This window comes from Vicugna pacos, chromosome 11 (assembly GCF_048564905.1).
Source record: "Vicugna pacos chromosome 11, VicPac4, whole genome shotgun sequence".
NCBI classification, from domain to species: domain Eukaryota; kingdom Metazoa; phylum Chordata; class Mammalia; order Artiodactyla; family Camelidae; genus Vicugna; species Vicugna pacos.
The window spans coordinates 50,448,143-50,475,716 of record NC_132997.1 but is presented as its reverse complement, the minus strand read 5'-3'; the positions used below and the strand labels follow the sequence as shown (position 1 = coordinate 50,475,716).

At 46.8% G+C, this 27,574-nt stretch overlaps 1 protein-coding gene and 1 non-coding gene across 2 annotated transcripts; one reads left to right on the top strand and one right to left on the bottom strand.

Annotated features, from left to right (window-relative positions):
- Positions 1-439: 439 nt before the first annotated feature.
- PSAP (prosaposin) lies at positions 440-27,105 on the bottom strand. Its single transcript, XM_015246656.3, has 14 exons — positions 26,965-27,105; positions 14,091-14,224; positions 12,296-12,370; positions 11,594-11,719; positions 10,989-11,189; positions 10,450-10,593; positions 9,051-9,107; positions 4,669-4,800; positions 3,177-3,272; positions 2,690-2,873; positions 2,444-2,604; positions 2,057-2,137; positions 1,635-1,742; positions 440-678 (listed from the first exon to the last, which is right to left on the bottom strand). Exons 1-14 carry the CDS (start codon positions 27,002-27,004, stop codon positions 643-645), a joined length of 1,575 nt encoding a protein of 524 aa, XP_015102142.1. The 5' UTR covers positions 27,005-27,105; the 3' UTR covers positions 440-642.
- Positions 23,684-23,756, top strand: TRNAV-AAC (transfer RNA valine (anticodon AAC)). The gene has a single exon. It is a non-coding gene; the product is annotated as a tRNA-Val (tRNA).
- Positions 27,106-27,574: the final 469 nt, after the last annotated feature.

The following is a 27,574-nucleotide window of genomic DNA, read 5'->3' as shown; positions in this document are numbered from 1 at the left end:
CCTCCACAAAGAGCTAGCAAGTTACATTCAGGCGGATTTTTTTCTCCCTCCCACCCAAACCCACAGAACCCCAAACCAGGCAACACCGGGAAAGACACGAAAACAGAACTGAAGTTTGACCCGAGGATAGCAGCCCGGCCCCACCCGATCTCCTGAGCTGCTGCCTTCAAAATCTCTAGCCCAGGGAGAACTATGTCATTTCCAAGGCCTAATCATTCTAAGCCTCTAATCTTTCATATAAAACTGCCTTTGTTTTGCAGTCAGCAGGCTCAGGAGGGGGAGGTCCCTCCTTAGAGCAGGCGGAGGCCTCAGCACCCAAGGCTCAGCCAGGAGAAGGGACAACCTCTGTCAAGAGGCTCTGGCCAGAGCCCAGCTCCTCCTCCGGGTACCCACCACACAGGGACACGCTCACAAGACCTCCAGTGTACAGTATGTCGGCGTCCAGCTAGCGGAGAGGAAAGGGACACTGAAGCAGCTCTGTCAGCAACCTGCTGACGGCAACGCTACACTGAGGGAGAGATGAGAAGGACTGAGGGAGAGGGGGGCCCTATTTTTGTGACAAAGTCAGTAGATCGGCATGTGCGTTCCTCCAGACACAAGCAGGAAAAGATGCTGCCACTTCTCCAAGATGGAGCATTCCTTTTAGTTCCATACATGACGTTTGCAATGCTCGACAGCCTGGCAGGAGAGAGGACACTGGGTTTAGTCTTCGCATGGCCAACTTTGACCCTAGCCCATTTAGTGCATCAGCCAGCACCCAAAAATGGGACCTGTTATCTTGTCCCAGGAAGGTACCAGATGCTGAAGACTCAGGAGACTCTCATTTAAGCCTGTGGAGTACGTGGCTGAGTTTTGGGGACTCTATAGAGTCTAGAGCAGTGGATAAGCCTCCTTGTAGGTGGGGCCCAGGACCCCGTTGTCCAAGCACCTGCCTGAGGCCCCGAGGGGAACACCTCACCTGACAGAGGTACACACCAGCTCCAGCCTTGAGAAACGGGGCCCATGCACCCAGGAGGGCCGCAGAAACCTCTCCCACCACTGACCTGATGCAGGGTCAGGGTGCTGTGGCAAGGGGTTCGATGTGGCAAGCCTGGCCACCCCTCCTCGCAGGTCATGAGGAACCCCCACGAGGAAGGAAAAGTTGTGCAAAAGAACATTAAGTAACAGGCTGCTCCAACATCCCCACCCAGGAAAGCAGCATGGCTCAGGCAGCCGTGGCTACCCAGTCCCAGGGCCGTCCAAGAAGGGCTCTGCTTGGCGCTGGGTAAACTCAAGCCAGGCTCCAGCCAGGGCAAAAGAGATGCACGAAGACCTGCGCGTGATTTCTGACAGACCTTGTGCAAGCCCTGGAGTGACCTCATGTGAACCTGACCTTGTCACAAGGGAACTGAAGGCAAAAGCAAGAAAAGTGGAAGCAAAAACACTGACATCCACCCACCACCACGCCTCACTCCTCGAAGACAGGAATGCAGCCATCCCCTTGCTGGCGGCCACGAGTAAGCCTAACTGCCCCGCCCCAGCCCCAGCCCCAGCCGCGTTCCCAGACAGACAGGGTAGCGAGCTGACCACAGCGGAGTCCCCTTTGCGCTGCCTGCAGGACAGGCGGGCCTGTGGGCAGTGACTGAGTTACTCACGTTGCACAGGGCTGCCAACTCCATGTTCTGGCACCAGTAGCTTGGACCCCAGACACACTTGTCAGTTCCCAAAAGAGGCTGATGGGCTGGGGGGCAGGCTCCAATTTTCTATGTGGTCAAAAAAGGGTGAAAGAGTGGGTAAGAGTCAGATCTGCCCAACTTATCCTTCTCAGAACTGAGACTTTCAGCTTCTAGAAGCAGCCAGAATCAGAACTCTAATAAGTACTCTCCAAAAAAGGCAGGGTTGCTGAGTAAAGCGGTGGAGCCTGGAGGCCTGGTTCTCTATCTTCTTGGTCCTCCCACACCACATCCTCAGACTCTGCTGCTCCAGGGTCCCAGACCTCAGAGGAACCCTTCCAGGGTCCATGCACCCCCACCCCAGGTCACACTACCCGGGAAGCCACCCGCCCACTGTGGCTTACCAGGCACACGAAGGAAGGATCCATCACCTCCACCAGGATTTCTATCAGCACAGGCTCGTACTGGGTCACAAACTGATCACACTGTTAGGGAAACAGCAGTGCGTGTGGAGGCGTGCCCAAGCAGAGCAGGGGCATTAGACGAAGGGCACCGGCCACTCTTCTACCAGAATTCCTGGCACGGCCGGCCACCCAGTGTGCCCAGGGCCACTGACCCCCCACCCCTGCTCATTTATTTCCCTGCTAGTGGCTCCACTAAAGCCAACAGACCACCTTCAAGAAAATCTCACTGGACTGCATGCTGGAGGCAGAACAAACTTCAATGAGCTACCAGCCTCTGTCTTCCCCAGGCAGGTTGTGACTCTCAGGCTGAAGCAGCCCAGGACGTACCTGCTTCCGGTATGGGTCAGGCAGGAAGCTGCAGCCTTTCTCGAGAGCAGCCAGGATCTCCTCCTTCGTGCTGTTTTTCTCCAGGTTGTGGTCCAAATAGCTCACCAGCATCTTGCACACGTCACAGAAGCCCCCACTCTTCGACAGAGCTGTCACTTGTACTGTGCAAGAGAGCCCAGGCTCAGTGCTGGCAAGGCCTTCCCTAACCCAAGAGGGGCCAGCGGGCCTCCCCGCCTCCCAGCTCACCCATCAGCATAGGCAGATTCTGGGGGCAGAGATGGAGTACCCCGCACACCGACTCAGAGTTCGCCAACTGCTCAGGGAGGGAGAGGATGGACTTGCCGTGAGCGTTCACCAGTTTCTGACAATGCCTGGATAAAATCTTGGGCAACTTTGAGCACAGTTTGTCGAGAGCACCAAGTATATCCTCCTGAAACACAAGAACACGGGTACATGTGAGAAGATGGGAGGCTGGGCAGGGGGTGGGAAAGACTCTGCAAATATTGATGTGACCAGGAAACCATGCAACAGCAAGGGGCTGTTTTCTCCCCCAAAGGCTAAAGCCTCAAAGCAGGGCCAAGTGGCCTTCCGTGGCCCCAGCCCGGAGGGATCCACTGGCGTCAAGTGGTTGTACAGACTCCCAGGGTGGGGTCTCACGCCAGCCCGTTCTGGCTTGAAGTCCAGGAGAGCACCTCCCTCCACGAGGGCAGTAGCCCCCCCAAGATCCACGTACCTCAGCCTTTTTGCTGGCAATCAGCTTGACCACGTCCTTCACAGCTACCTGGCACCCTTTACATAAAAGCTTGGACAGTCCTGGGATAAAGCTCACCTGTTGAAAGGGCAGGAGAAGGCAGCTAACACCGAAACCCTCCCTCACCCCTTGGTCCGGCTAAAAGAGCGGACAAAGACCAGGACGGTACGTGTCACACAAAGGCCACTTCCAGATGCATTCAGAACGGAGGGAGGCCTCCTCCCACTGTCCAAGCCCCAGTCCCTCCTGTTCTACGGCGGGAGGCTCGTCCCTTTCCCCGGCCGTCTACCACCCCCAAAACCAGGGATTCCTACTTCAGGAGGCAGAAACAGTGAAACTGTCCCCCCGCCCCCAAAGGCCTGTCATCAGATGTCGCATTTGGTTGCCAGCACCTCCTCCTGCAGCAGTCCTGGGAAGGCGGGGGGGGGGGGGGGGCAGGAAGAGAGTGAGGGTTCACTAGTAGTCTACAATTCAGTTTCTAAATTTCAGGTCTGTCCTTGAGACTGCTTTTCTAGAGCCTCCCTGTGATAAAACAACACTGCTGAATAGAATTTTGAGACAATGGAGACACTCTCGATCGGTGCTGTCCCCCACAGCAGCCACTGTAGCCACGTGTCTACTGAGCACCTGAAACGTGGCTAGTGTAACCCAGGAACTGAATTTTTTAATTTTCATTTCCTTGAAGTATCACATGTGGCTAGAGTGGCCACAAATTCAGTCAGTAGGATGGGCCAGAGGCCCTGAGCACCTCCCCGGGGGAGGAGGGGCGGCAGCAGCACCCCTTCCTGTCGCCCACCCCCTGCATGTGCTGAGAGAAGACAGCGCAAGGAGACAAGACAGCTAAAGGTCAGGTGACACTGACAAGGGACATTCTGGAATGAGACGTGCACCCACGTGCCATGTGCTAGGATGTCACGTGGCCCTGGTGCCCCCTGAACACGACAATTTTGTTCAGCACTGTTGTGAGCGGCCGCAGGCCTCAATCTCTAATACTCTGCCTGACCCATAAGAAGGGCTAAGTATAAACCGACCATGGAACGCAGGAGGAGCCTTTACTGCGGGAAGGGGGCTAGAGAAACCAGACAGACACAGGCAGCACGCCCGGAGAAGCTTCTGCACAAGGCCGGGGTTGTTCTGGGAACATCAAGTGTTTGGGTGAGGAAGCAGGTGGGAGCTGCCACAGAAGTCACATTGAAAAGGTCAGGGTGGAGGCAGGCCCTGAAAAATGATCTTGAAGGACATGCTAAAAATGTAGACCTGATCCCATAAGCACTAGGGTTTATAACCAAGGAAATAAATATACAAGGGTGGGGGAGCTGCATTAGATTAGGGGATACTGTAAATGGTCTCAAACTCAAATACCTTTATAGAAGCTAGGCGGGGAACCAAAGAGTGTGTGCCTTCTGGGATGTGACAATGTGGCGTGGCAGGTGTCACACAGCCCTGACGAGCACAAAATGATGGCCCCAGGTACCTGGACGGGCTCCATCAGCTCCAGGGCAGGGATGACGTCCTCTGAGATCTCGTCGGCAGGCACCAGAGTCTGCATGGGCATCTCCTTCACCTTGTCACAGAAACCAGCCAGCCCACAAATCTCCTTGGGTTCCTGAGGAGGGCACAGAAGCAGCAGTCAGAGGCAGGCCCGTGCCCAGGACCCCTCCATCCCACACTCTACACGCAGAAGTCAGGGTGCTGGAGAACAGCCTAGTCCCAGTTTCAAGGCTGTCTCCCACCCCCAGGCAGGTAAAGGGCCCGTATTAAATCTAAAAGGGAAGGTGCAAATACAGATGTACCAGTTTCACAGAGGGAAGGAGACCATGTGAAGCCCTGAAGGGAGATCAGACCGACCGCTGGCTGCTCCAGCCAGGGTGCACCCCAGGGAGGCAGAATTCCCAGCCCCTTCCACAGGCCATCTAGCCATCTCCCAGGACACCTGGTCTGCTCTAGAACCTTTCTCCCCAGTTGAGCTGGCTCACTCTCAGGAGGAAGTAAACTGTATGTTTTTTCTAGAGGAAGACTACCATGCCCGTGAATGAACAGAAAGCCCAATATGCTAGAAATAAAACCCCACCAGATCTTTCAGTGGCAGGAACATTTAAATGATCCATTAAGGAGAAACACTGGCTTTCTTAAAAACCACATTCTGCGTTCACAACTGCACACACACACACAATACACACGAAAACCCGGTCTCCCCAAGTTATGAATCCTTTCAAGTCACAAGATCTCCAGAGTGATCCCCTTTCCCATCCAGACACCAAAGCACAGAGACCTAGAGAGTTTAAACAACTTGCTCATTTCACTATGATGATGGCCCAGAGCAAGTAAAGTGTGCACACTCGGCATCCTCTGTAAACAAATGCAACCAGCCGCCAGCTCTGGTCCGATGGCATCGCCTCCCACCACCAAACCATGCAGCAGCCGAGCAGGACTGCTAAGCCAGGCCAGGCCCAGGGAGAGCCAGCCCGTGCTGTGAGTCATATTATTTTAATATTGAGAAGGCTCTACAATTAAACAAGGTCGAGAGATTCTGAAAAGTGTATCCTAAATATCCTCTCTCTGGCCTGCTTTAAGAATGGGGGAAAAAAAAACAGAAAGGACCTAAAGGTATATAGCACGCTTCCTAGAAAAAAGTCCTATCAGGAAGCGTGTCTGCTTTTTCTCAGATCAGCTTTGCTCTCCTAACTCCTTAAGGAGGCCTAGGTGAAAATTTAAACATTTCAACCAAAGTCCTCTGCCATTAGACTTCAAAATACCTTTGAAAACTCTTTAACTCTAGAAATAGATGCCAGTGCTCAAAGGGGGCGATGTTCAGTACACCCCAAAGGGCACTGGCTCACTAAGGCCAATGTGGGGGCTGGGTCCCTCTATTTGGCCACCAGTGGCCTGGCTCTCAAGCTATCTCTTGTGGCTCCAGGACCCAAAGGACCCCAGCACCCAGAGGGCAGAAGCCACAATCAAGAGATTGTTTCCAATTCTCTGGATCCAACAGACAGGGGAAAGTCTGCTCACTATTTGCATATGATTTGCTCATGCAGCAGAAGCATTTCCGGGGCTATTAGAAACAGGAATGATGACATGCAATGCTCTCCCGAGTCATGACAGAAACAAGGTGTCAAACTGGAAGTGAGGCCTCACTGAAGGGAGCTGAGGCATCTCCAGGGCCACCCATGGTTCCCCACCACACTGATGGCCTGCACAAGGCCGGCTGGGCGCTGATTCTGACCAGAGCACAAGGCTATGCTGGCTTCATTTTCTGGCCCCCTGAAGGGGAAAGGAGACCCCCAAACCCTCAAGTACTGAGTCACAGGGGAGAGGCGCAGACACTCCCCTGCCGGCCAGCTGATTACCACAGGGGCCCTGTCTTCCGCAGTCACTCCTTGTGTCTGTCAGAGCTGATCGTGCCACACAAAACACGGTGAGCAAAGTAACTGCGGAGCAGCAGCAGACAGACCACTACAAGCAACTTCCCACCACATACCTGATCCTGCTGGGGAACAAAAACAACAGGAAATCGGAGAGGAAAATAAGAGAAAGGAGAGGACACAACAGTTAAGAAAACATTAAAATAATAATCAAGCAGTTAACCAGGCGTCAACTGAGGTTTCGGGGAAACGCCCTTTCAGTCACCTATCAACAACCTACCTTGCTCCCACTCTCACATGGATGGAGGGTGCGGGACGGAGGGTACAGGCTGGTGTGCCTGAGAGCCGGTCTGGCCCTCGAGGGTCAGACCACACTGCCCAGCCTGTGTGTGTACCATCCCCATGTCCCTGACACACCAAATCAAAACACTGAGCAGCAGGTCCCCAAAAACACCATGTCATGAGAGGCCCTCCTTGCTCAGAAGCCAGGTCTGCCACGCTTGCAGGGCCCTCCCCTCAGATGGCGATGAGCAGGCAGGAACGAGACATATCGCTGCTTAAATCAAGGGGAGTATGAAATACACCCATAAGGGTGAGGGCTCGCAAACTACGCTCTCGACGGCCCAGGGCTCAAGGCCATGTAAACCGAGGTGGCCAGATGCCAGCCTGGAAGGCTGGTTTAACAATACAGGCACACCTCATTTTATTGTGTTTCACTGATTTTGCAAATTGAACCCAACTTCAACCCAGCTTCGAGCAGTCTACTGGCACCCATTTTTCCAAAAGCACTTGCTCACTTCACAGTATTTAACTTTTTATCATTACTAATTTGCTATGGTGACCTGTGATCAGTGATCTCTGATGTTACTACTATGACTCGCTGAAGGCTTAAATGATAGCATGTTTTGACAATGAAGTATTTTAATCGGGGTATGTATATATATTTTTTAGACCTACTGCTATTAGTTAAGTATAAACATAACATTTAAATGTCCTGGGAAACAAATTCGTGTGACTTGCTTTATTGCGATATTCACTTTACTACAGTGGGCTGAAACCAAACCTGCAGTGTCTTTGAGGTATGCCTTTATACCAGAAGCCTTGCCCTTTGATTCAGCAATTCCAGTCTTAGTCACCTACATTAAGGAGAAAAACAGGGATGTGCACGTGTAGCCGTTTGGCTGTAAGGATGTTCATCGTGCTTTCTATCCCAAGGGCAAACCTGAAAACAATCTAAACATTCAGCCCTAGGGGACACGTTACAGAAAGTATGTTCTATCCACACAGTGGAATATTATGCAGCCACTTAAAAATCATGTGTACAGAATATTTAATGACCAATATAATTTTAGACAAAATATGCAAAAATATTGGAAAGTATTCTCCACATTTTCCAGAAACATCCATGCAACATGATTTTTAAAATAAGGAAAACATTTTGTTAGCTATGAGGAAGCCCTTAACTAGACCAGGAAAGGCTTATTTTTTCCTACTTTAGCTGCACGTCTTTGAAAGTGGACTTTAAACTGCTTTTTTAGAACAAAGTAGGGTCTGAGTAGTAATTCCAAATAAACTCTACTGTGCGTGATGTAGTGCTGAGCGGTGACCACAGGGCTAGAGGATAAATCTTTCAGACTTTGCAGGCCATAAAGTCTCAACTACTCAACTTCATTGTGGTAGCAAAAAATGGGCACCCCTGTATTCCATTAAATCTTTACAGGTGGTTGGCCATAGTTCTCTGACCCCTGATTAGAGAACAAACTCAAAAGACTGTGGCCAAACTCAATGTAGTCAGAAAGTCAGCACGACGGAGAGAAAAAATGTACGACCCGCCCTTCACCCATGGTGGATTCGATCTCAGGAGGCCAGTGCATCTTCCCCATGTAAGGATGCCTTCAGACCACCCTGCTCTGTACACTTGGCTGTGTGGAGCTAGATGGCTTCACTTTGCATGGTGAATATTTTCTGCCTCTAATGATGAACGAATGCCCCCTACCACTTGGATGTATCAGAAGCAAGTGTGGGAGTTACGGGCTAAAGCAGCAGCTACGCTAACACTGCTGCAGAGTGCAGGACCCACTTCGGGAGCCAGGAGTCTCCCCCTCCGAACTCAGGCTGCAACACAGCAAGTCTCAGACCTGGCCTCATGGCCTAGCTACAGAGCAGACTATTCCTAGGGGTCCCAAGGTAAAAGCCAGATACTAGAAATCAGATGGCCAGCTCACATACACACAGGCAGACAAACCACCAGGAAGCCACCAGGGGCGGTCCTGGGGGTCAGGCTGTGGCAGCCTTTCCCCTGCCTGGGGAAGGGAAGGAGGAAATATAGAGTTGTAGGTAAGCAGTCTGCTTGCCAAAGAGGGCTCATTTTGGCCCAATTCAGTACTCTAAGGTAAAAAGGGAAACTAACCCATGTAATTTTCAAAATCCTAGAAATCACAAAGTATAAGACAAAGAAAAATGCTAGCAAGGAGCTTCCCCTGCCACCTACCATATGCATCATCATTTGGATAGCAATTTCTGAATACTGGTTGACATAGTTCTTGCACTGGGGAGAGAAACAGACTGTTAGTGAAATTCACTGCTACAATGCACCAAACCCCAGCCTTTCCAACAGTGTCAACAGGTGACCATCAAGTAAGTTTCCAAGAGGAGAACCATATCAGTGTCTGCTCTGGGCAAGTCTCACTAAGATAAAAATGGGAATTTGGTTATTCTACACCTTATAGGAAAATACATGTGCAAAAGTGTTTTGAAAATGTTTTCCAGAAGCCCTTAGAGATGAGGTTCTCAAATCTCCCTCATTGCCCGTACTTATCCCAAGGTCACACGGTAACCATTCAGTAGGAGTTTAGGGTGAGCATGGCTTCAAGAAATGCTGCTTAGCAACACAAGATTACTTTTCAAATCCCATCACACATTCTCAGACAGGATTATAAAGTTTAAATCCAGTTATAATCAAGTTATAATGATTCCCAACCTACTTTCATACAAATCTAGTATTTCCTGCAGACCCTCATAGCATCACTCTGGTCGCGACAGGAATGCTTCTACAAGTGAGGAAACCAAGGCTGGTATGTCAGCCCTCAGAGAGGGTTAACCTGGGGAAGCCAATTAACACAGCAAATATGCAAAGGTACTTTAATGAGGCTACAGGATTCCCAAGGCTTTCAAGAAAGTAAGTCAAAAGAGAGGAAGCCTTCACACCCAGAGCCGGCCAACCCCCCAACAGAAAGGCTGCTCTGGATCCGAGACCCATGGAGTCAGCTCCCTGACGTCTGATGGAGCAAAGGTGTTTTAACTGTCAGGAACTAAATGGCATTTTGGTTTTACACATCAGTCTCAGGAGTGTCATTAATATGAGTAACGTCCAAGAAATAAAGCCCCCGTGGGGGCTAACAAAGTGCGTTTCTGAGCCCGCAGGACCAACGTTCACCAACGTAAGGCAGGCGTGCCGGGTGGGCAGGCCTCCTCTGGACAAGCACCTTGCTGGCGGTGGGCACAGCACACTTAGAATTAGGAATATACATGCCAGGCCTTTCCACAGGGGGTTCAAAGTGGTTCCAGTGTTGTTCCTTATATGGGTAGTGACTGGGAGAAAAAAAAATCTTCCCAAAAGCAGTCTCCTTCTCCTTCCACTATTTTGTCCCAAGAGTTTTGTGACACAGCCAAACTCAATTAACCAACCAAGTATTTAAGCACCTACCATGTATTCTGGCTTGAAGAAGAGCCTTCTGGGAAGAGGGAATTGTTGGAACAATCTCTTCCTCAAAGCCCTTAGGCTGGAACTTAAAGTGATGCTGTGAAGTTTCCTTGGTTCCCGCACCTCTGCCTCCAGAGCCCAGCTCCCTGGCCCAGAACATCCTGACGCATCAGGAGGTAAGGCTCACCATGTCGGCCATGCCGGGCCCCAGGCGGTCACACTGCTCCTTGACATGCTCCACAAAGGCCTGGACAAAGGTGGAGTTGGTCCTCACAGCACTCTGGACGTCAGTCACCAACTTAATGCAGTCCTGGCACACATCCTCATTAGGCTGGAGAGACAGGGGTGGTTAGGCTGTAAACACTGCATGCTCCTCTAACAGCTAAGAGCGTTCAAATTCCTAGGGAAATTTCCTTACACGCTCAAGACCACAGCACTAGGGATGACCCCTCAACAGTTCCTCGTGTGTTTTTAAAGGCTCTAAAGTTACTGACAGGTTTAAAACCAACTGGGCATTGATCACAGTAAAACTTCTCAGGAAGGGGAACGACCCTTGTGTGCGCTGTGTCCCAGGTTCGTCAGAACCTCCATTTGAAGAGCAGCTTGAGTAACTAGAGTCAAAGGAAGAGGCCCTCATTTCAGAACCGGACACACGCGGCCCCTTTCATGTCGCATCACTAACCCAACAACAAATGGGGCCCTTGGCGGCTGGGCCGGCTGCCTTACCTCTGGCTGGGGCTCGCTGTGGGGGCCATCCTGAGGGTAGAGGAGGAGGGGGACGTTGGCCATGAAGGGAGCCAACACCTCAGCCATATCCACTTCGGGGATCTGATTGGACTCAAGCTGTTCCTGGTGACTCAGCACCGCCAAGTGCTTTTGAAGGGACTCACAGAGGTTGAGAGCGGCGCACACCTCCTCAGGATGGCTCTGTGGGGGTAAGAGGCCCGGTTAGATATCCTCTCCCCAGGAGGAAACAGGCCAGCTGGTGCCTCTGACTTACTCCCTTGGGGTCTTTTCAATACTTACTGAATGAAAGTTGAGCATCCTGTAGCTAACACGAGGTATCAAACTGGCACCCATAAATGTTATACCAGTTTACATCCCTTCAGTAATTCTACAAGTTTCCACTTCCTATACCCTTCTGAACCCCTGGACATCACAAGCAGAGAGTGGTCAGCTGCGCCAAAGTCATTTTGGATGCCAAAACTGTCATAAAGACCTGTTGGGAAAATTCCCAACTACAAATGGACTTTCCATTTTACTCTCATCTGGTCTGGTACCTCCCCTGGGCCCCAGAGGTGCCTTGAAGGAAGAGCCTATTCATCACGTACCATCTGTCCTTTAATCATGTCCAAGATGACTGGGAGATAGGAGTCTACAATCTCCCTGCACGAGGCAGACATGTTCGGTTTGGGAAGCCAGTCACAGGTCTTCTCCAAGTACACGAGGATCTCTTGCTGCAGAGGACACAGGCAAGGGTCAGACCAGGATGGACCTCTCTGCAAATGGACTGAAGGCAATAGGCCTGCCATAATACCTGGAAACATGAAGACTAGAAAACAGCAGCCCTCAGGGCAGAGGCCTGGGGAGAGGGCTAGTGGGTAGCCGCAGCTTTGCCAGATCAATAAGGCAAAAAGCAGACACGAGTATCACTCAAAACAAAGATCCTCTGACCTGCAATCTCATGGACACAGGGAATTCTGAGCAGAAATCACCAAGAATGGACCTAAAAGTCAATGGCCATTGATGGAAAACCCCAATCAACCTTGAGCATTTAACACCTAGCCCAGGAGTCAGCAAACTAGGGCCCATGGCCTGTTTCTGTACAGCCTGTGGCTAAGAATGAGAATGGATCTTGCATTTTAAAGGATGGGGTATGGGGGGAATTATGAGACAGTTTGTGGCCCACAGGACGACTATGTCCAGCCTGGCCCGGATCACCCCTGGTTGGACCTGAGTCACAGTGCTGTAAGGAGCCGATGCACGTGGCCACACGGCCATGCTCACAGAGGCACACACTGGTGACGGCTCACCTCGGTGGCATTGTCTTTCAACATGTTGCCAGCTGCAGTGATGACTTCTTTGCATATGTCGCAGGGAAGGGATTTCTAAAAGGAAAGAGCACAAGGCAGAGAGACCTGAATTTGGACATACTCACACCTCACAGCTGAAAACCGCCTAAGCCTTTCTCCTGTTTCATCTAACCAGGAATGTGATGGTGGCCACGTCTGACACATGGTCTGATCCCGGTCCCTCAACCTAGGTGTGAAGCACTGGACACAAGAGGGGAGATTCGATGTGACTGACCAGAATACTCTGTGCTTCTACTAGACAGAAAGCCTTTTCCTATCCTCTACCCCTTAGCACCTTGCTCAGTGCACACAGCACAGGCCACACTTTGTACTCACTGACAGCAGCTCCGTGAGGTAACTGAGGCTCCAAAATTAGGTGAAAAATCAGAGCAGCAGTCAGAGAAAATCGGTAATGCAATGCAACGTCACACAGTAAGAGGGGGAGGGGCAGGGGAACAAGGCCCGGGACTGCGGCCGGCACCAGGGCTGCCTCCACCTCCTGGGCAGTGCTGTGTGCCGCATGTCACCACTGCAGAGCCCAGTGACGTGACACCAGTCTTCTGGACAAGCCTGGGCATCCAAGGCCGACATGGCCCAGGAACATAGAAATTCTAGCTGATTCTCAAAGCTCTTGGGGGACTCCCCTTCTTGATGTCAACTGACTTGTGACCCATGAAGAAAGAACTAACACATCTGAGTGAGGTTAAAGGGCACTGAGCTGTACTTAGAGAAACCACTTTGAACCTTTGGACCTAATCAGGCTAATACTGTGCATGGGGCCATTCAGGCATCCTGAATGGATGGATGCCTGAGAGATTCAGGCATCCAGGAGACTGTACAATCAAGAAAGAAAGATAAGTCCCTACATGACACATTAAACTTGGAAAGAGGAACCAGTATTAAAAACAAGATCGGAAACGAATTAGAAACCAAATCTGAAAGTAATTTTGGCCACAGAAGGCAGTTTGGAGGGTGAATTCAGAAACTATTTCTAAAAGAGCAGTGTTATTTAATTAATTCTTCTTCTCTTACTGAAGAAGTACTAGTGGCCCCTGACAAGGTTTAGACCTCAACTGCACCCAGTCAGACCTGGCCTGGACCAGAGGCCGTGGCACATCCAGAGCACTTTCTCGTCAGCAGGCCCAGCCTGCAGGGCTCAGGCGTCACCTGAGGGCTCAGGCGTGTGGAGAATGCACTTGAGGTTTTAAGAGTAGTCCCCACATTAATATGCTCTATTTCACATTGTTTAGATGAAAAATCAGTGGCATCATTTCCAGTCTGGCTATAGTTGGAAATCAAATTTTAAATGGCTACTAAGCTCTAAGGTCTCAATCAGTGATCTGCCTGTTTGAGAGGCAGAGAGAGAAAATAGCGAAAGGGGGAAAGAATTTCAAAAGCTCAGCTCCTACTCTGAATGAGTGACCAAGGACAGAGCTGCACCCGCATGCCCAGTCCTGGTCCTTATCTGGGGTGAAGAGGTGGGGTCGCACAGTGGCCTGCAGGGCAGCGTGGAGGGCACACAGGGGAGGGCAGGGAGGATCTCACCCTATCTGTGCCCCCAAGAGACCGGGTGGCCTTGCCTTGGGGAAACGGAGCCTCCACCTCCCAGCCCCCCATTCCTCTGTGGTGAAGTGGGTTCACCCACCCACAGGTCCCTTCTCCCTCGTGGGGTCACCTTGAAGAGCCAACAAAAGGAGGCGGGAGAAAGCACTCTCTAAGCACAGAGGGGCCCGCGGCCGAGGGTGGAGGCACTCACCACCGTGGGCTTGCTCCAGATGGTCTGCAGGCAGTGCCTGATGGCCCCGCAGTCAGACGCCGTCTTCACATTCTGGCACCACAGCTCCGGGCCGAGGGCACATTCCTTCAGGCCCAGGACAGGGCTGGCGACAGCTGCAAGGAAACCCAGTGTGAGGCGGGGGCCTGTTTCCCACACCAGGTTTCCCCAGGATGGGAGGCCGGCCCCTCACCAGCTACAAAACACAAGCCACACAGCCAAGGTGCTGCACTGTCACCTATGTCCGGGGGCCAGAAGGGGCTATTTCATCTGTCCCCCGTTTTCCTCTCACACATTTTTAAAAAATCTTTTTTAAATTCAAGTATAGTTGATATACAATGTTAGTTTCAGATGTACAGCAAAGTGACTCAGCTAGACATGTATCTCTCTCACACTATTTTTGAACAGTATCAGGCAGATCAGTCCTTCATCTTTACAATCTTAAATTTCCATGAACTAAGGAAAGAAATGACAAGAGAAGACCGACAGGTTGAAATATGGAAGATTTTAACTTCTGTAGAATAAAAAATAGCCAAAGTTAAAAAAAAATTACTGAGAACACTAACAGTCATATCCTTATTAAATAAAACAATGGTTCTTAATGTTGTTCTAGAAGAGCCCTTTTATAAGTCTACTGTGTGAGCTTTTGCACATGAACACATTTGCTACCAAAAAGCAAGACAACATAGCCACCTGGATATCACAAAGTACGTGTGTCCACTCAAAACCAGCTACACAGCATTTCACCTAGGTAACAAGGACTTGGGAGGAAGTCACAGCCACAGAAACGGGATTAGGAAAAAAACAGAAGTCACCTGGGACCAAAGAAATGCAGGTTAAAGCAAGAAGGTATCATGTTTTTAAAGTTAAAATAGCCAAGGGAAAACAAAAACCTTATCACCAAACAGTGACAAATTTGTGGTAAAAGATGCATTCTTACAAGGTTGACAGCAGTGTGACTGCTAAGTACTTCTCAAAATATATTGCTGTATTTCAAGAACTGGGTGGGGCTGGGGGGATTCCTTCTTCAAAATGTCAATCTACTTCTAGTAAAAACATTTTAGGGAAATACAGCAATCCAAGAGGTAAAATATAATATACACATTAAGTACATATATATTAAGTGAAATCCACAACAATACTTTAAAAAAAAAAAGGTAGATGTAACCTAAATAGCCAAAATGAGAAAAAACAAAAAACACTAATGATATTCTTACTAAAATATTATGCAGCTGTTAAATATACTTATAAAGATGATGTCAAATAGAAAAAATTTCAAGAAAACTATGAAGTTGGGGTTGTACAAAAATCAGAAAAGAATAAACAAAGCAAGGTGGTTGGCTAAATTATTTTAATTCCCAATGTTGTGTGTGTATAATTTTTAAAACTACGTTTATTAACTGCCTTGGGAGTGCTTACTTTTCTTAAAACAGGTCTATGGTATCCTTGGCTGTCTGAGGAGAGAATTCTTACATTCACATCTCATTAGGAAACAGATTATGTCAGGCCATATGTAGATTGCAGATATACAGGAGGGCTAAACTAACTTCTACTGTAGTCTGAGAAGAAAACCCCACAGACACCGAAGAAACAGATCTAGAACCTCAGAAGTTATGCGACATGTGCTTCACCCTGCAAACTATGAGACGGCATAGTTGATTCTATACACGTATCACACACACACACACGAGACGGTGCACGGAGGGCAGCAGGTGCCCTCCTTCCAGGAGAAAGAAAAAAAGGAAATGCTGTTATCACTAGCCCTTCAGCCATAGCTATCATTCCACAAACTAATGCAAATACACAGGTCCCCAGAAAGTTCAACCCAGATTATCTACGCCCGTTCAGACACCACCTAATGAATTCCTCATCTGCTGCCCAGGTTACACCCTTCTCTGCCCTATGGGAGCGAAAAAATCACAACCCACAACCGGTTCACAAACTCAACAGAACTGGCCACATTCCAAAAGCTGCTGGTTTGCCCTGGTTCCTGTGGGAAAATGTGCCAGACTGAAAATAGTACTGCGCTCCCCAGATGGTTAACCATAATGGAGCCAAGCTAGGCCGGGGCCCTCAGTGTAGGTCTGGGGAGCTCGGAGGGGGCAGAAGTTCAGTCACAAGGGTAAAGGCTCTGAAGAATGTGGGGGGGTCACAGAAATGGCCCCTGACCTGGCAGCCCCCACCAGCACCCACTATGGTCCCCCCAGGCGCTGGCCCCCCAGCTGTCCTGAAGAGCACCCACTAAGCTATACTTGCCTGCTTCTACCACCAAATTAGAAGGAGCTTGAATAATGAACAGGAAGCTACAAAACGAGTCTCTAGACAAAGAAACACACAGTGATACACAGTGAAGCCAGAGGATGGCCACCAGCAGGTACATTCCTCACGGGAAACAGGAATATAAAAAGGGAAAGGGCTGCCTCATTAGGTGATGAACTTCCCAACAGTGGGAGCAACCAAACAGAAATGAAATGCCCAATCTATGAGGAATTTTCTGTCAGATGGATCCTGAGTGGTGAGCGGGCCAGAAGGCCTCTTAGGGGCTGTAAGGCTGCACTCATAATAATGAAGCAAATGGTATTTTCAGTATTTATACATAACCAATATAGAAGAACTACCCTGAACCATTTTCTGATGAGTTACTTGTTAAAACATGTTCCCGGCAAAGCTTTCGTCCTATTCTTATCCTTCCACTCTCTGCCTCCAAACACCAACTTCCTTCCCTGAGACAATATGCTGAACTTCAAGAAAGTTCTTAGAATGTTTGCCTGACCCTCTGGAGATTTCTGATTAAACGTGTCATACTAAGAAGGATCACTAACTCAGGCTAAGTCGAGCCCTTCACTTCAAGGGCCTGGCATTCAAGCCCTCAATAACAAACGCCGATGGGCTGGAATTAGAGAAGTGGTCACTTCAGAGACACTAAAACCCCACAAGCAGGTTTCACTCTGTTAAGACAGGGTTTTTAAGATGCAGACTTCAGTCGTTATTTCCTTAGGAAAGGGGTGGGTGCTTTGTTCTCTTTTTACTCCCCAGGTGTAGACGAAAATAAACAGATTTGTTCTAAATCACTCCACATGTAGGTCATTTATCAAAAACGAATTTTTTTCATGGAATTTCACTGTCTTGAGAACAGCTGCCATGAGCCGGATCGGCCATGGGCTTTGCAGCAGCTCTAGACTCTAAACAACAAAAAACTCAGGGAGCTTGGGAGGGAGGGAGAGCTGACCAGAACCATGTGTGTTTCAGGTGCTCTTAGGATGACTGCTTGTGAGAAGGAACTAAACCTAGAGTTCAGAATGAGACTTCTAAGGCAATTACCCCCATCACCCAAATTAAATTTTTTTCAAATGTAGTACACTGGAAAGAAAACAAGATTTGCCTACAAGTCCTGTCCAAATGACCCTAAGCAAATCACCATCCTTCTGAGCTTGTTTTTCATCTGTAAAATAAGGATAGAGCCATTGGATGGTTTTGAGAAGATGACATAATTATGCACTTTCAGCTGCCAGGGTACGTCTCTCAACCATCGTGCCCTTACCATCATCTCTCTGGTATTTTAATTTATCCACTTATGTCAACTCCCCTACTAGACTGGCTTTGATGTCAGACAGTGAAAGGTTCAGATCATGGCTCCACCACTTCTACTCATGGGACCTTCAGACTTCAGTCTTCCAATCTGCAAAGTGGGCCTCCTATTACTAGTATCCAACTCAAGGGATTTGTAAAAATTAACCAATATTTGTAAAATACAGTTAGTACAGTGCTGGCATGCTATAAAAGTCTAATGAGCACTGTTATTATCCACAGTAGCAAACAGAAGACCTTTCTCTGATCCACCACCTTGTCCAGAACAGATGTCCACAAATAGCTGAATCACGGCTGTTCTTTTTGCTTTCTCTACATTTAATCAGATCATTAACTGGCAGCTCAAAGACCTGGAGAGCTTTGTATCCCAACAACCTCAAAAGTTGTTGGTTACTTAAGACCCAGAAATCACAAGGAGAGTGAAACACGGGCTATACTATAGTGAGCCCAGGAATCAATACTGTGTATCCAGGAGCCAGAGAAGCCCAGCAAGGCACCAGAAATATCACTGGTGAAATGCTTTCAGTAATTTCTGAAATTGGAGCTACAGGCTGATTGTCCTCCAATCCCAAGAAAGTGGCCATTGTTCAGAGTATTTCTGGAACCCACTTTTTAGAAGAGCCCCCTCAAAACCTCTCCTTTTCTGGAAGAGCAAGGAGGTAACGTGATCACTGCCCCGAGTGCCGTGGGTAGACAGACCTGACTAAAACCCCTGCTAGGCTGCCTACTAAAGCCAAGCCTCAGAAGACACCCTTACGCCACAATTATCTGTAATTTATGGAAAACTAGAGTACCCCTTTCTCCAGAATTCTGTGAAGATTAATGAGAAAGCACAGAGAGTGCCTGGTATCTTCGAAGCTCATGTAATTGTACAACTACTTGTTAATGACAGACTTGAGGGGGAGGATGATCAGAGTGGTTTTTCATATTTTGGCATAATTTATTTTTTTCCCACATTACCTTTAAAATCAGAAAAAAAAATAGTTAAACCTTACAACCTGTTTCAGGGAACAATTATTGAATAGTGTGGCAGAGACCACAAGGTACTCCCTATATCTATTCTCTACTCCTTTCACAGGAACAGAACTCCAGATTCTTAACTACATACATGGCTGCCAAAATTGAAAACTACATTTCCCAGTCTCCCTTGTAGCAGGTCTTGGCCATGAAACCACGTTCTGCTGATGAGATACTGTAAAGGTTACTGTACTTTTAAAGACAAGTGTGATGGCTGGAACCTTGGCAGCCATGATGGACCATGAACAAAAAGGGGCTAGACCTTGAGGATGCAGAACATCAAGATAAAACAGCATGGGTCTCCAAATTTTTTGGAAGTAAAATCACCATAATAACCTAACTGCTTGGCTCCTAAACTCACTATGTAGATAGGAACAGTTCAATCATATTTAAGCCACTATTACTCTAGGTCTCTGTTGTCTGCAGTGAAACCTAAGCCTAACTAAAATACCAGCTTAATTATCGACCTCGTTCACTGGAATAATGTTCAAATGACAAGTCTTTACTAAGGCTTACTTTCATCAAGGCTATTTAAAAGTCCATGCACACAGTATAATTAATATTTTTTAAAACCACCTCAGAATGAAGGGGACAATCATTCCTAGAATGTGTATCTTATGTCCTATTTGTTAAAACAATCAATTGTATTATTTTAGCCATACAACATCTGTTTTTCCTTTTAAATATTTCAGGTAGCATATGCTAAGTACTGTTCAAGTCTAGTTACCAAAAAAAGGATGACAGAAAATGCAAGCAGCCTCCCAGTATCAACAATCAGAACACACATTCCACAGGGCAGTGGATCTGCTGCCTGGGTAATGCAATGCCATGGCAACAAGGAGGTTGCTAGGAAACCAAGAGAGAAGAACCCCAGGAGGGGCAGCATCTACCTCAGGTCCCCTGCATTCAGACATTTCTCAGGAGAATTTGTGCACTTAGATTTTCAAAGAGCAGGAGATAAAGCAAAGCACTCAACACTGACTTCTTTATGAAACAGCTGGTGTCACAAACACCTTCTATGGCAAAGAGCACTTGCCTCTTCTTTATAGGATCCTGCTTTTGGAAAACGTTCTGCAGAGCAGAATAAAAACAATGCCCATTTAATCATTCAGAACAGCACACGTTCAGAGGCAGCCTGCCTTGATCTGGAGGAAGTAAGGTCCAAATATTCCCCTTATCACAAAAGAAATCTGTGGCAATAAAGCTCTCAAGCTTGCTAGGCTGACATCCTATCATTTCTGGCCCAGATAAGCTATTTCTGTTACTTAAGACAAAGGTTCTTCCCTGCTTCTCTCCCACTACCTCCTTGCTTTTTTAATTTTCATCATAAGCCAGATCATTCTAGACAAGAAATCAATCTACATGGAAAAAGCAACAGAATCCTCGAGTACACTGCCTTGTGCAATGATAACTGAGACACTGAGGGGCAAGGGTGCAACCTTCTTAGACTGTAAAACAATGATGCAATGTGGAGTAATTAATTTTGAGAAGAGATATTCCTATCCAATTCAAGAGCACTTCAGTCTAATATAAACTCCTGCTAGCAAACCTCTTCTTCGAAAGTGTCAACCTATCAGGTAATGATCAGAGATGAACTTAAGTCACCACAGGTAACATTATTTCACAGCTGGACAACGAAGGAGCCCTGAAGAACTGCCCAGGGCCCAGCCAGGTGAACAGGTACAGGCAGAGGTCAAAGGCACATCAGTATGGCCCAGGGTGCAGCACAGGAGTCAATTCAGCCAGCCAGCCAGCCAGCCAGCAGCCGGCACAGGCTCCACCCCCACCCCCGTTAACTGGCTGGGTCGCTGCTGCACACCTGTAGAAGACAATACCCTAAAAAAAGATTTCATGCAAACCCCACTAATAAGGACATTCGGTCTTCTGGACTTGTGATTGTGGGACAAGCCCAGAACAAAGTTTCAGATACACGTAAGTGTGTCTACTATAAATGTCACTTTTGACCTACTTTAGTTAATACTTAAAAAGCTTACTATCTTCACTGGAAATGCTGAAACCTAAAATTGCCAACTTCATTTATAAGATGGTAAATAAATATCAACAGATATATCCCACATTAACAAAAGCTCTTTGGGGCCCCTCAATGATTTTTGAGTATTTAGGAATCCTGAGCCCAAAAAGTTTGAGAACAGTGAGTTAAACCTTTATAAACAACTAAGTTCTGGAACCAAAAGGAGGAGAAAGAACTTCTTCAAATTATAGCTGGTTCCCTTTTCAGATTTACCTCAAATCAGGGAAACCAGGAGTATCTAAGCTATGTTACGTTCCTGGGTCCTGATGGCCTACATAAAGTCCTTTGCAACAGGTTTGGGTTTTTTTTTGGGGGGGGGGTGCTTTAACCTGGACACAAACTATTATTAAAGGCCAACACTTCACTTAAGCCCAAAGTCACTCTTGATTTATCCTAAATACAATTTCAGTTAATAAAAGAAAATGCTTTGTTTAATTGTGATCAAGACCTGGCACTACTAGCATTTAAGTTTCATGCACACCAACCCACCAGCACTTCCTGAGCTGAGCACCTGCTCTGTGCCGAGGACAATGAGCACTGACATCTGTGCTATGGATACAGGAGGAGATCAAGACAGCAAACATACCACAAGGCCAGGCAGAGGTGAGTGCTAAGAAGGAAAAGGAAGCAAAGAGCAAGTCTGGGCAGGACAGCATGCCCACTTCAGACAGAGCAGGGGCAACTCTGGTAAGGCAACATCTAAGCAGAGACCTGTATGGAGAGACTAAACCACATGGATTATCTGGGGAGGAAGATGTCCCAGACAGATAGAACACAAAATGCAAAGGTCCTCAGCAACAACGAGATGCCAGGGGCTGGACAGCAGCCCTGACCCAACGGGAGGGATAGGGAGAAGAACTCTGAGGGGCAGCCAAGGGTCAGATGACGTGACCTTGCAGAATAAACTTTAGGTTTTAACCCTAGTGAGATAGGAAGCCACAAGACCCTCTGATATCAGTGCCTGTGTATGCAGGACAGCATCCCAGCACAGCTGTTAAAGGATTTTTTTTTTTTTACTGTAGTAAGTGACATCACTAAGATTGGTCAAAAGAACGTTCTACAGTAGCACTTTCAATCTCATCAATGAAGTTTCCTATAATATAAAGAACTTCTCTTCAAAAGCAGTATCTAATCAAATACAGCCAGAATTCAATTTTAAAATTTTCAAGTGTCATTAGAATCCATCTCACTGTTTCTGTGACACAGCTGTCCATCAATAATAGGAGAAGCTGTATACAAAAACTCACTGCACCAGCTTTGAAACTTTTCTGTAGCGCTAAAGGTCTTCCAAAATTTTTAGTTTTTTTTAAAAAAGGCAGTGGTATAGATCTATCTGTATTAGCATGAAATAACCTCTAGAAGTATAAGTAAAAAGAGAAATGCAAGTTAAAATCACTTTTACTCTCACCCTTTACTCATCAAATTGGCAAAAATTAAATTTTGACATCAAATGTTAATGCAAGTAAAAACTGCATATACTGTTGGGATATAAACTGCTTAATTCATTTTAGAGAGTAATTCAGCAATTTCTAATTAAGGCGAAAACAGATATACTCTACCAACTAGCAATTCTGTTCCCAGGTATATCCTCTAAGGAAATGTCTGTTCCTGTGCACAAGAATATTTACAAAATATCTGTAACAGAAAAACAACTGGAAACAATCTAAATATCTGTCAACAGAGTGAAGAAGTGTGATATAAATGGAAAACCATACTGTAAGGAAAATGAAACAGACTTAAACATTTTCAAAACGGATGAACCTCATTAGCAAGAAAAATACTAAACCAAGAGTATGTATAATACTCATTAAATGTTTAAAATATCCAGAACAATACTACACAAAGCAATCAGTGTAATATGTGTTTGTGTTAATAAGAAAAAGAGAAGGGGAGATCACAGCCACCTGCAGGTAGCCCTGGAAGGCTCAAGGAGCTGGTACCAGGTGATCTGTGGAAAGGCCTGGGAGACAGCGGCTGGAGGGAAACAGACTCTGCTACTACACTGGTGGAACTTGTTTACTGTGGGCAGTTACTAACTTTAAATAGTTCACTTCCTTTGATGGATGGGGAACCCAGACCTGGCGGGTGGGTTGGGTTGGGAGACCTTGAACAGACTTACCCCAAGTACTGTAGTTAGTGACAAAGTGCCTAGAATCTGAGTACTGAGGTGACCAGGAACTAGCCCTGATCCGCTGGGCTGCTCTGTTCAGGACTGACACTATGTGAACCAAGAGTTTGGCTCCCTAAAGTACAGACTCCCACCTCCCTCATAATGGCTGACTACCTACCCTGGCTTGTTTTTCCACCCAGTAATTACGTCCGGCATACATATTTACAAACCAATTAATTTTGTTTTGTTAAATTTACAACACCTTTGAAAATGTAAGACGACAGGGGATATCACAAAATCAAGGGCAGAGAAAGGTCACCGTGCTGGTGGGACAAAGACATTGACAAACAGGATACCGTTTTTATTCAAGGTAGAACAACAAACCTTACAGTACTTACTACCGAAGCCCTGTCAATGCAGTAATTTATTAAAGCTTCACTGCAACCAAGGTAGACAGGAACGATTATTAATCCCATTTTATAGATGAGGAAGCACAATTTAAGTAAGTTGCCCAAGGTTATACAGCCACTGCCAGTGATGTGATAACCTTCTATTCCACAGTTATCATCTCAGTTCCATCATAAAGAATTAAGGATGCCAAAAGAAAAACTTGGAATTTGGAGACATAATTTTTCAGTGCACAGGCCATTATCCAAGGTTACTTTCTAGAACTTCACGGAAAAGCAATGATTCCTTTTTTCCAACAGCCAAATTCTTCATCCCAATCACTATACCTGTCATCAGTTTTTAAATGATTAAAAAAAAAAAAAAAACCAGCAGGGCAATGAAATTAGTATTCTCTTCTGTTGACTTAAAGAAAATTCAGGGGGAGGGTATAGCTCAGTGGTAGAGCATGTGCTTAACACACACAAGGTCCTGGGTTCAATCCCCAGTACCTCCGTTAGAATAAATAAATAAATAAATCTAATGACCCCCCCAAAAAAGATTTTTAATAAATAAATAAAATCCAGACCTTTCTTCCAGGAAGCAGAACAAACAGGCTCCAGGAGCAAGGCTTAGAATCCAGCATCCAGTTATCTAGAATGCCCTCGCTGGAAGCTGCCTCCAGAAGCCACAGTACACACTAGCCTAAGAGGCCAGGTCTTGGCCTTGGTCTTGAGAGCTTCCTATGCCTTATTAGGTGTTTTTGCCAACCAGCAACATCCTGTTGGCCCTTCCTCTTCCCCATCCAGTCAAGCCACAGCCTGGCCATTCCACAGTTTCACATTCCAAGAAAATGGAGGGGCAAATTCTCCTTCCCCGTTTAGAAAAATCCAGACCACTGGATCCAACATACTTCAAGTCTCACAGAAGGGACTGAATATACCCTGTCAAATACAATTAAAGCACTTATCAAACCCTTGACTGGTTAATACAAACAAGCCCTTCATGAATTACATTAATATTTTCACAGTAAAATTGACTACTGATTAAGAATTGATAAACAGGGGAATTATCCTTCCTGGCGGGTAAGAAATGGAGTTGTTGCTCTTCAGAAGTCTATGCCATAAATTTATGTCCTGCTAGGAGATTTAAACACAGGAAGCTATTAAATGAATATAAATTTGTACCGTAATAGATTCTAGCATCCCTAGAGAGCCTCAGTGCTGGGCAAATACCGTTCAGCTGGTTAGCCACTACACAAGTGACAGTAATAGGGGCAACTAAGCTTAAAGATGCCATCCCAGGCACCAAGCCACATGCATTTTTCACTTTATTAACACTGGGTCTGCCTTTTTCCACTAAAGGAATCACCCAACAGTATGTTCTTACTATATGATCCCACTTACAAAAAACTCAAAACCAGCAGTTAGGTCTTTACATGTACAGAGCTAGAAGCTAACCAAGTTGGTTTCCTTTCGGGCAAGTTAGATTACTGGATGGGGAGACACAGGGGCTTCTGGATGTACCTCCTTACCCTTGGGGGCTGTTTACAGTGGGTTTGTTCACTCTGCGTAACTCAAATCAATTTGTACTCTTAAAACGTGCATGTTTTCTGTATATAAATTACAGCCCAAGAAGTTTATAAAAAGTAAAGGGGTTCATGGGGTCCTCAAGGCTGGGAAGCAGTGTTAGAGCAAGGCCATTATTAACACACTCCTATTTATCCAATGGTTCAGGGAAGAGGGTCTTTGATTAATAGTCTGGTTATTAACTATACTCCCATATATACCAGAGGAGGATTTTTTTATATTTCCAAAGAAACAAAGTTGCTTCTGGGTGATTTGAGTGATTCAGAACTCTTATGGGTCTTGTGAAGCATGACTCACTGCCAATAAGAACAATTTGATACCAAAAAAAACCAAAAAGTTGTTCTCAATCAGTATAGAAAATTTAGAGACTAGTATCAGTTTATTATACAGACCATGGGCTAACAAGCAGTATCAAACCCAGCAAGAAAAAAATTTTCTTCAGTGACTATAAAACCAAAAATCTTTCTTTAAATAAAACAATGCCATTCGCTGCAACATGGATGGACCTGGAGACCATCATTCTAAGTGAAGTAAGACAGAAAGAGAAAGAAAAATATAATATCACTTATATGTGGAACCTGAAAAAAAGATACAAATGAACTTATCTACAAAACAGAGACTCACAGACACAGAAAACTTTAGGTTACCAGAGTGGAAAGAGGGTGGGAAGGGATAAACTGGGAGTTGGAGATTTGCTGATACTAACTACTAAATACAAAATAAATAAGTTTATACTGTATAGCAATGGGAACTATATTCAGTATCTGTAGTAAACTATGATGAAAAAGAATATGAAAAGGAGTATATATATGTATATGTATGACAAACATTATGCTGTGTAGCAGAAACTGACATAACATTGTAAACTGACTATACTTCAATAATAAAAGAAAGAAAATTTTAATCTTTCTTTATAACCAAGTTTAAGAGCTTGGTTTAAGGTTAAGACACATTCGTGGGAGCTACTGAAAGCTAACATGAGAGAAATATCTTCAATCTATCTCACCTATAAATATTTATTTCTTCTTCTTATTTCTTTGACTTTCCATCAGCTGCCATTCATTTTGTTATTGTTTATTAAAATCTGGATGGCCGCATGAGTTAGAATGGAAGCTAGCCCCTAAATTACATACAGTTAACTAGAAACAGATGTTGAGTTTGGACCTGTAAGTCAGGTTTATTTCCCTCAGTGGGAGACTACCTGAAAATATCCAGATTTGGGGTCCTCTCTGTATATAAATTAAAATCTTGCTCCATGTCTATCAGCATCACTCCTTTCCCTTTACCATGATGATTTACATGAGGTTAAGATAAGAAGGCGGAGTGGGGGCGTGGGGTTCCATAACATGCAGAGGGCAGGGGGACTCTTTCTAATTCCAAGAAGGCAAATGCATCTGGTTCCCAAGCATTACCTTCATAACCTGCGGTGATTTTAAACACCATCAGTACTATTTCAGGACAACTAGCGGGTTTAAGAATACTCCCGTGCACAAAAACTTCCCAGGTACTCAGATTTTTCCCAAAATAAAGGCCACTGCCAAAACCAGCCAATGGCCGTGCAAGATGAAATGAGGGCTCCATTGCAAAATCATCAGGATCACAAAAAAACCCACAAAATCTTCAAGAGTAAATACATATACAAAGAAGATATGCTTATGCGCTTCCTGAAGCTTCAATACTCTTAAAAAAGGAAGCAAGAGAGGCCAAGGGCCCATGTGTCTTGTCGGATGAAACTCCAGTCCACCTCGATCACGTGTGCCCAGCACAAGCACAACACAGCTACAGGAGGGGTCACCCTAGAGGCCCACCCAGAGTTGGACGGGAAGCTTGAGACAAGGCTCCGGGGGCCAACTCAAGCACTGCAGGGGATGCTACCCCCCATCCCCTCCCGTCTCGCCCACTCGCCAGACGCCAGACCCTGAACAGCAGGCCCCAGAGCCGTGTCTCCTGACCGTCTTCCGCAGCCCCTCCGCCGCCCAGCAAGTATCGGCGCTGCGCAGGCGCCTGCGTAGTGCGCGCCCCTCGCCAATCCCTACGGAGAGCGGACTGGCAAGGCCAGGTGCATCCCGCTCCGGGACCGGTGGGCCGCGTTCTGCGGTGGACCCTTTCCCAGGTTGGGGGTCGTGCAAGTCTTACCGGCGCCCAGGAGGCTGGCTAGGACGAACAGTGCGTACATGGCGCTGCCTGACTCCGCAGTCTGCAATGCAGAGCGTCAGCTGATCCTCCCCGAATATAAACCTGCTCCACCCCAGAGCCGCCCACTGCGCAGGCGCAAACTCTGTCCTTTTCCCGGCCTGCCTGAACTCCCCGCAGCCTGACTCAGCGCCGCACAGGGCGCCTGCGCAAAGGGAAGAGGGGAGGAGGGTGGAGGATCCAAGGAAGATGGGGGGACAAGGGGGGGAGGGGAAAGGTCTTCAAAAAGAAAACACAATCGAGTAAGTCAACGTTAGGGATTATATATACAAAGTATCTTTCCAGCCTCACATTTTTACTATGAGGTACCATTTTCTATTATTACCATTTTTCAAATGAGAATCCAAACTGAAAGAGGTTAACTACTTACTGTAAGCTCTCAGTCATAATTCAAACTCACCACCGTACCCACGCTGCCTCCTGAATGACTTTATTTATGTATTTATGTTCATTTATGTTACGTATTTACGGTGCAGGCTCAGCGTGTAGCTTCATTCTGAGCCCTGATTTCCCCTCTTAACATTTCATATCCTCAATCCCTTCTCCCCACGAC

What these genes read in the sequence shown, in the direction of transcription:
- PSAP (XM_015246656.3), bottom strand. Translation starts at nt 27,004, where the DNA reads ATGTACGCACTGTTCGTCCTAGCCAGCCTCCTGGGCGCCG. An exon ending in CTGACCCATACCGGAAGCAG is followed by an intron (nt 2,138 to 2,443) that starts GTACGTCCTGGG and finishes TTTCCCTAACAG; the next exon opens with TGTGATCAGTTTGTGACCCA. An exon ending in ATCCTTCCTTCGTGTGCCTG is followed by an intron (nt 1,743 to 2,056) that starts GTAAGCCACAGT and finishes TTGACCACATAG; the next exon opens with AAAATTGGAGCCTGCCCCCC.